Genomic DNA, 9,010 nt, shown 5'->3' on the forward strand with positions numbered 1-9,010 from the left:
CTGCACACTAGTAGGGAGACAAAGCTCCCTTGTGCCCAGAGCCCAACCCCTCTGCACCCCAGCCGCAAGCCCGCCTCCCTCGGTAGGGTGGGGTGTCTGCCCCGCCGCCCCGCCCCCTTTGTGCCTGCGTCCTACCCCCTCCTGCCCTGCCTCTTCCCCTGGCCTTAGAAAACCCCCTCCAGCGCGTGCGCCCCAATATCTTTCCAAGCCCAGGGCCTGTCCCCACCCAAAGTCCGCAGGCCTCATTCCAGGACACGGAGCCGAGCGAGCAGGCAGGGCGGTGCGGTCCAGGAGGCGCCGCCAGGTGGCCTGTGGCCTGGAGGGCAGCGCTTTCCTCTCCTCTCCTCTCCTCTCCTCGCGGGGTCGTGCCAGGAGGGGACTGTGGCTGGCAGGGCGCGGGCGAGTATGGGAGGGAAGGAGCATGGGTGAGTCACGATTGCTGTCCATCTGCGGCCAGGGCATTTCAGTTTAGGCGCTTCACGCCCCTGTTCCCATTGGTCCCTGGGCAACAGCCCTGCCCACGGGCAACGATTCCCCCCCACGCCGCAAAGGAGGAAACCGGGGCGCAGAGGCCCGAAGAGCCCCTCCAAAGGCTGTCGCCAAAACAAGTGGCAGCAAGGCAACTAGACCCTGGACGATCGTGGCAAGGGGCGACGCTCGGCTGGCTGCTCCCTGACTTCCCTGTCCCGGCTGCCTGTGCCTGTCCTGAGAGCGGTGCCACACCTCCAGCCCTGCCGATCCTCCTCGCCACTGCCTTGGGGTCTCCGCCCCAAGGTGGCTGGTGGCCTCTTGCTCCTGGTAAGTGCAGGGCTGGGAAGGGCGGGGTTCTGCTCCCCCAGAGGCTTTGAGACTCCCCTGGAGGCTGACTGGGGTAGAGAGAAGGCAAGCAGTGGTGGGGCCCTACCCCCCATGCCCTCTGGGCAGGGTGGAAGCTGCAGGCGCCGGAAGCCTCAGGGACCACCAGGCACAAGTCTACAAAGCCTTCGTGGTCTACACTGGAGTGACACTAGTGCTAGCCAGGTCCAAGAGCAGGGAGCCAAGGATGCTCTGGGGGCCCAAGGGAGAAGCTAGCACCAGAGGGGCCCCCGAGACTCCAGCCTGGGCTTGGGAAGGAAATGCTTTGTTGGTGAGTCTGTCCACAGGGTGTGTCTGGCAGACTGCATCTGGAGGTGGGAGATGGGGGCCCAGGAAGGAGCTACACAGGGGTGTCAGCTGTGGGTGGGCTCAAGAGAATGACCGCATAGGGGGTTGGGGGGGAGGGGGCAGACACGTCCCTCCTTGCAAGCTGCCGGACACCAGTCAGGGTTCAAACTTCAACTGAAGCCAAGGGAGAGAATGGCGAGAATGCCTCTTTTTTTTTAAACATTTTATTAGGGACTCATACAACTCTGATCACAATCCATACGTACATCAATTGTGTAAAGCACATCTGTACATTCTTTGCCCTCATCATTTCAAAGCATTTGCTCTCCTCTTAAGCCCTTTGCATCAGGTCCTCTTTTTTTTCCCTCCCTTCCCATTCACTCCTCCCTCATGAGCCCTTGATAATTTATGAATTGTTATTTTGTCATATCTTGCCCTGTCCGACGTCTCCCTTCACTCCCTTTTCTGTTGTCCGTCCCCCAGGGAGGAGGTCACATGTAGATCCTTGTAATCAGTTCCCCCTTTCCAAACCACTCACCCTCTACTCTCCCAGTATCGCCCCTCACACCCCTGGTCCTGAAGGTATCATCCACCCTGGATTCCCTGTGCCTCCAGCTCCTATCTGCACCAGTGTACGTCCTCTGCTCTATCCAGACTTGCAAGATAGAATTCGGATCATGATAGCTGGGGGCGGAGAATAGCCTCTTATGAGTCTTACAACGGCCCAAGAAAGTAAGAACTATTTCCATTCACAGATAAGGAAGTGGAGTTCATGGGATTAGAGGACTCTTGGAAGCCTCCCAGGTAGTGACAGAGGTATGCATTCAGGTGTGACCCCGTGCTGAGTGGAGAGTCTCCTGTCCCTCCCCAGGGCTTAGAAGGAGAAGAGTGACAGAGACAAGGAGATGAATCTTCAGAGATGAGATCTTCCCAAGTCACCCCACATCCTGTCCCTCAGCACCCCATGCTCTCCGCACTGTCTCTCTGAGAACGCAACCTGGATGCATTTGTTCATCCTGTTGGCATTGATTCAGTCCCTACTGCGTGCCGAACAAAAACAAATTGTAGGTGCTTGGTGTAGTGGTTATGAATCGGGCTGCTAACCGAAAGTAAGCAGTTCAAAACCACCAGCCGCTCCAAGGGAGAATGATGAGGCTGTCGTCTCCCATAGAAAGTTAGTCTTGGAAACCCATAAGGGCAGGCCTACTCTGTCGAATAGGGTCACTGTGAGTCAGAATCAGCTCGATGGCAGTGAGTTTTGAGTTTTGAAATGTGCCAAGCCCTGGGCTCTAAATCCAAAACAGTGTGCGGGCCAGAGAGAGCAGCTCCCTCCCAGAGCCCCACTCAGTAGGAGAGACGACAGCGGGGATGAAGAAAGAACAAACACTTGAGCAGAGTGACTGGGAGGGCAGGGGGTGCTCTCTGATGGGGTAACCTGTGGGAGCCTCCAGAGAGATGGGGTTTAAGCTGAGGCCTCAGTGATGACAAGGACCCAGCTATGTAGGGTTCCAGAGAAAGAACATTCCAGGCAAATGAAACAAAACCCTCGCACGGCAAGAGCAAGAGAGAAGTGGGGTGAATGGAGGAGGGCAAGACTAAAGAGACTGGGCTTTAATTCCCAGATTCCCAGGACTCCAGGATCCCTGGTAGCGTAATGGCTATGTATCAGACTACTCACCACAGGTCAGCAGTTTGAAACTATCAGCCACTGTCCAGGAGAAAGACGAGGCTGTCTAACTCTGTAAAGTCTATCATCTCAGAAACCCACAGGCCAGTTTCACCCTGTCCTATATATAGAGTTGCCTCTGAGTCAGAACCGACTTGATGGCAGTGAAGTTGGGTTGGTTTTTGGAGGGGGCACAGGGAGTACAAATGGGAGGGGGGGCTACTGAAAAATTGGAAGGTTAAGCTCAGCCAAAGGTGCCTCAGGGGAAAGCCTGATGATGTTTTCTTGCAAATCACCATGGAGCAGAAGAAATGTGGGATGGAGTCCTCCTGTGAAACTTGGGGTCATCTCCATGGCAACCAGTCCGGGTACTGGGGACTTGGGAGCAGAAGCTGCAAGGCGGTAAGGCAGGCAGACAGTACAACAGGCAGAGCGCTGGTGGTCCCTGGGGGACAAAAAGGCCGGCCATGGGCATCTCACACGCCAACTCCCAAGCCCAGCTCTGAAAGCGCATGCTCATTGCCACCCACGCAGGCAGAGCCAGGCATGCAAACACTCAAGCTCACACTCGCACATGGGAGGTCCGCGTCTTTTCACACCACCTCCCACGACTGCAGGCAGAAGCCATGTGCACTCGTCGGGCTCGCCCTTCCACACCCTCTGAGTCACGCTGGGCTTGGGGAAGAAGTGTGTGGTTTGGGGGTCTGGACTATGCCAGCCTCCCACCACAAAGCCCTGGCAGTCAGCAACGGCTGAGGTTGCCCCGGGCTTTCCAGACCCTGGCACAGTCTGGCGGGGAAGGGGGGTAGGGGCAGTTATCTCTAACTAATCCTTGGATCTAGTGACTAGGCATTGGACTGCTAGCCACAAAGCTGCCAGTTCAAGCCCAGCCCGCTCCTCAGAAGAACGATGAGACTGTCTCTAGCCTTACAGTCCCAAACCCCTATATTGGGTCTCTGAGTTGACATTGGCTAGATGGCAATGGGTAGGGTTTGGGGGCATGTCCTGCCAAGAGGCAAACCTAACCACCCCATGTACCCCCAAACAGAGTTCCTCTCCCATCTTCCATACCCAGGGGCTGTGGGTTAGTACCCTTCTCTGAGCCTCACTTTTTGCTCTGTAGAATGGTAGCAGGCAGAATGGAAACAAGCTGCCAGTTCCCCACAGAGACAGCGAGGGGAGGTGGGGTAATATATATGCCCTGAACCCAACAGCCTAGCCTGTCTTAATCTAGTTTTCAATGAGGTTCTTGGCCTCTCTAGATGTCACAGCCAAGAATGGCCAGCATTTATTAATCATGTGTTTTGTCTCTATTGCGCTTTGCAATCATTGAGGATCCTGGGTGGTGCTGTGAGGTAAGCACTGCAAGGTTGGTGGTTCAAACCCACCAGCAGCTGAGCTGGAGAAAGATGAGGCTGTCTGCTCCTGTAAAGATTAACAGTTTCAGATACCCTAAAAGGGGTCATTACGCATCAGAATTGACTCCATAGTAGTGAATCTGGTTTGAGATTAATTCGTGGCATGGGGTGGTTGTAGAGAGGGAGTTTTGGTTCAGTGGTAGAATGCTCACCTTCCCTGCAGGAGACCCAGGTTCAAGCCCCTCCCAAGGTGCCTCATGTGCCTCCACCATCCATCCACCAGTGGAGGCTGGGAGGAAGCCAAGCAGGTTAAGATGGGAGAGGAAGGCAGGCCCTGGCCACCTGCTTCCCCAGCTCATCCCATGACAACCCCATGGGTGCCAGTCGTCAGATGTATCACTCAATAACCCCCGCTTAAGGTCTGTCTGCTGCTCCCTCAGGTAGGCGCAGCCCCCGGGCGCCCCGCCCGGCACCATGGACTGGAAGACCCTCCAGAACCTCCTGAGCGGCGTCAACAAGTACTCCACGGCCTTCGGGCGCATCTGGCTGTCGGTGGTGTTCGTCTTCCGCGTGCTGGTGTACGTGGTGGCCGCCGAGCGCGTGTGGGGCGACGAGCAGAAGGACTTTGACTGCAACACCAGGCAGCCGGGCTGCACCAACGTCTGCTACGACGAGTTCTTCCCCATCTCCAACATCCGCCTGTGGGCCCTGCAGCTCATCTTCGTCACCTGCCCGTCGCTGCTGGTCATCCTGCACGTGGCCTACCGCGAGGACCGCGAGCGCAAGCACCGGCTCAAGCACGGCGAGCACTGCGCCAGGCTCTACGACGACACGGGCAAGAAGCACGGCGGCCTGTGGTGGACCTACTTGCTCAGCCTGGTCTTCAAGCTGGCCGTCGAGTTCCTCTTCCTGTACGTGCTGCACACGCTCTGGCACGGCTTCGCCATGCCCCGCCTGGTGCAGTGCAGCAACGCGGCCCCCTGCCCCAACACCGTGGACTGCTACATCGCCCGGCCCACCGAGAAGAAGGTCTTCACCTACTTCATGGTGGGCGCCTCGGCCATCTGCATCGTGCTCACCGTGTGCGAGATCGGCTACCTCATCTTCCACAGGGTGCTGCGGAGCATGCACCAGAGCAAGGCCCGCAGGGCCCGCGGCAGCGCCCCCGACCCTGCCTCGGCCAGCCGAGCCTCCACCTGCCGCTGCCACCACAAGCTGCTGGAAGCTGCCGAGCAAGACCCCAGCCCCGGCAGTGACAAGTCGCAGGCGTCAGCACCCAACCTGACCCCCATCTGACATGCGGGCTGGGGTGCCTGTCGGGGTGCTATCCGTGGGGACATGCAGGGAGGTATTGCCAAGAGTCCTACAGGTGCTGGGTGCCCCCACTGAGCTAAGCTAATTTACCAAATGACCCAAGTTCATGCCTTGACCCCTTTGAGTGTGGGGTTCTCTGCTATACACCTGGGTGTGTGTAAGGAACACCAGGGTCCTATGCAGGGCACCCTCTAAGTGAACCCCCTAAGGGGGTTCGTAACCACAGCGTCTACCTAAGCCAGGAGGAGGTGGCCCAGAGAGGCATATTCAAACTGAGAACAGCAGGGGGGCCAGGCCCGGGGAGGGGTGTACCGGAGCAAAAGAAGTCACCACTCCACCAGAAGCAGCAGCCCCGCTTCCTGGGCCGAGAAGCAGGGTTCGCCCAGTGGCTGAGGGAGGCTCTGGGAGCCTGGTGGAAAGAGGGGGCAGATCTGGCAAAGCCAGTCCCTGCTCAAGAAGCCCTGGCAGCCCCCTCCTCCAGTAGCTTTTCTGTCATCTTCTCCGCTGCAGTTGTGGGAAGTCTGGGGCCCACCTTTCAGACCCTTGCTTTTAGGGATGCCGGGTGGATGGACTGACAGGAATTTACTGTTTTCTGGAAATCAATAAATGTTGTGTTTTATACAGACAGGCTCTGGTCTCCGTTTTCCCACACTCATACCTGCAGGAGCTTGGGGGCAAGGAGTAGCCCTCAGAAGGGAAAAGAGGTCCTTCCCAGGAGATGAAGGTAGAAGGGGACTAAGGTGGAGGAGGTGGGAGCTGGCTAAGGGAGAGTCTATGGATACACGTGTTGTGCTTCTAGGGAGGACCACACGAGGGCAGCATGCTCCCTCTACAACCGCAGACCCTGCCCTGAGAAGGCACGCAATCACTGTCACTCATAGAGAAACCACAAGCCTCCCTCCTTAGTCACACAATCGCTGGCATCCACTAACCACATCCCCACCCTGTGGACACACAGTCCAGTTATTCATACTCTGACTCCCCAAGTACACGCAGGAAGCCGCGTTGCTCTTGTGAAAGCATGCCGTCCCAGCCTCACCCCAGCAGTTTCAATGGTCCATTGCATTTCCCCTGAGCATTTTCTCCATACCAAGACCTTGCCAAGGAGCCCTGGTGACGCAGTACATTAAGCCTCTGGCTGCTAATGGACAGGCTGGAGGTTCAAACGCACCAGCTTCTCCACGGGAAAAAGAAGTGCAGTCAGTCGGCATCTGTAAAGGTTGACAGCCTTGGAATCCCTGCGGGTCTCTTCTACTCTGTCCTATTGGGTTGCCATGAATCAGGATCAACTCAAAGGCAGTAGATTTGATTTGGGAGGGGGGGGGGGTTCCTGCCAAGATGTTGGGACTGGATAAGGGAGTAGAGCTTGGGGGAGACAGAAAGACACCCCTTCACTTATCAACCCCAGGGACAGCTCCCAGCTCCACTCCCAGGAGATCTGGACATCCAAGTGAAGCAAAAGGGAGTGCAGGGCTTTACGAAACCCAAGAGGTTCTGACTCATGGTGGCCTCACGTGTTCCAGAAGAGAACTGCTTCTTGGAGCTGGCTTGGTGTGATCCCTGTGGAAGGAGCCTCCGTGACTTACCCGGTAAGTGCTCAGATGCTGACCAAAAGGAATTGGTTAGCAAATCCAATTGCCCATAAAAGAAAGGCCTGACCATCAGCTTCCATAAAAGTTACAGCCCAGAAAACTTGGGGCAGTTCTACTCTGTCACATGCGTCACTCTGAGTGGGAATCAACTTGATGTCACCTCACATCAGCAATATTTATGGAGATAGATCACCAGGACTTTCATGGCCCCACTGGATGAGTGCAAACTACCATATGGGGACTGGGGACTGGTTAGTAGTCAAGCACAAACCATTCACATCACCCAGCAAGACATTTAGGGACTGGCAAAGTCAAGGCCAGGAACCAGTGGGCCAAGGGCCACTGGAAGCACAGGTCATGGCTCCCATTTGTTCTCACGTGTGGATTAGAAGATAGACAAGCCAGCCAAGTTTAAAAGGTGCAGGCAGGACTCATGGTCCTAACTGAGACTTGTCATCATGTAGAGCTCACTGGGATATGGGTGCTATAGCAAAGTGTGGTGAAGAAATTAGATGGTGCCAACTATCAGAAAGAATAGCAACTGGGGTCTTAAATGCTTGTCTCCAAACCAGCAACCGTCTAAATGAGGCATCAACTAAGTCCACATGGAAGAAGCACACCAGCCTGTGTAACCCAATGATTAGAAACAATAAAACCCAAATTCAGAGGAGGGAATGGTATCAGAACTGAAATTCTGAACACCTAGTTTGCAAAAGGCCATGGACGACAGTGGAAGTCCAAAATCCATTTGCAGGGTCCCCATGAGGATGAAGACTCTGACCTTAGTCCAGCATTATAAAGTTGATTATCGCTGATGCATGTAAGTTAAAAATGGAACACCTTATCATTTTATCTCCCTGTTGGACCCATTTTAAATTTGTTCCCATTTTTAATATTTCACGCTTTGTTTTCTTTCTTTTTTCCCTCACATTCTAGATATTCTCTTTACTATGCTTCGATCCAGAGGAGAGACTAAGTGTAGGAGGGAGCTGGGCAGGGAGGGGTCCGGGGCCCCCACCCCTTTGGGGGCCAAGTTATGCCCTCCCAGACCCCTCAGCACACCTAGGATGTTCCCTGGAATTCTTTATTTTCAATTGAGGCTTTGCTCTGTCTTATTTTGTCATTGTTTTTAGGCTGTTGTTTGTGTCTCTTAATTTTGTTGTGAATGGAGTTGTTTTTTTTTCTGCATATGAAATCCAGGATAGGCAGATCTATGAGGCCAGTAACTGGACTAATAATTACTTAGGGACATAGCAAGGGATTAGGAGGGGGGGGGGACGGAGCTAACAACAATGCGTGCGAGAAGGAGAAAATGTTCTAAAATTCAGCCTGATGATTGATGGTTACACAGCTCTGCGCAATATGATTGAACTACTGAATTGTATGATATGTGAACTATGGCAATGAAAATTCATTGTTAAATTATATTTGAAATTTTATGATATATGTGTTTGAGTTGCATGTTATGTGCCAATAAAAATTAATTTAAAAAATTATATCTGAAAAAAATAGAAGCTTCAGGTCTAAGCTATACTCCCTGGCCCCCCTAAGCCTGAATCACACCTTACCACCTGATGATCGCAGCTTCCTCACACTGCCCTGCAGGCAAGCTTTCAGAACCTCAGTTGTGCGTTCAATCTAATAGAATGTGTACCCGTCAGCATCTCTGGCAGTAAAACAGATGGTGCGCGTGAACTGGGTAACTTAAAGACGCTTTCCTAGAGGAAAAGACATGCGCACGGTTAAGGGGATGCACACAAGCAACGTTGGGCGCCTGTCAAGCACCAGGGAGAAACAGACTGGGGCCCAGGAGTTGTGGGATGAAGCCAAGTAAATATTTACCACCACCACCACCACCACCACTGAATTACCTGCTCCTCTGTCAGGGTTCCCATTGGCCCACTGCGGCTAGAAGTTGCAAAGAAGCCCATGGAGAT

General features: G+C 54.3%; 1 protein-coding gene across 1 annotated transcript; it reads left to right on the top strand.

Annotated features, from left to right (window-relative positions):
- Positions 1-217: 217 nt before the first annotated feature.
- GJB3 (gap junction protein beta 3) lies at positions 218-6,104 on the top strand. Its single transcript, XM_075553749.1, has 2 exons — positions 218-798; positions 4,608-6,104. The coding sequence occupies exon 2, from the start codon at positions 4,642-4,644 to the stop codon at positions 5,461-5,463; it is 822 nt and encodes a 273-aa protein (XP_075409864.1). The 5' UTR covers positions 218-798; positions 4,608-4,641; the 3' UTR covers positions 5,464-6,104.
- Positions 6,105-9,010: the final 2,906 nt, after the last annotated feature.

This window comes from Tenrec ecaudatus, chromosome 1, assembly GCF_050624435.1.
Source record: "Tenrec ecaudatus isolate mTenEca1 chromosome 1, mTenEca1.hap1, whole genome shotgun sequence".
NCBI lineage: Eukaryota > Metazoa > Chordata > Mammalia > Afrosoricida > Tenrecidae > Tenrec > Tenrec ecaudatus.

Bases quoted from the DNA above. Each gene is read 5' to 3' on its own strand.
- GJB3 (XM_075553749.1), top strand. From the start codon at position 4,642: ATGGACTGGAAGACCCTCCAGAACCTCCTGAGCGGCGTCAACAAGTAC.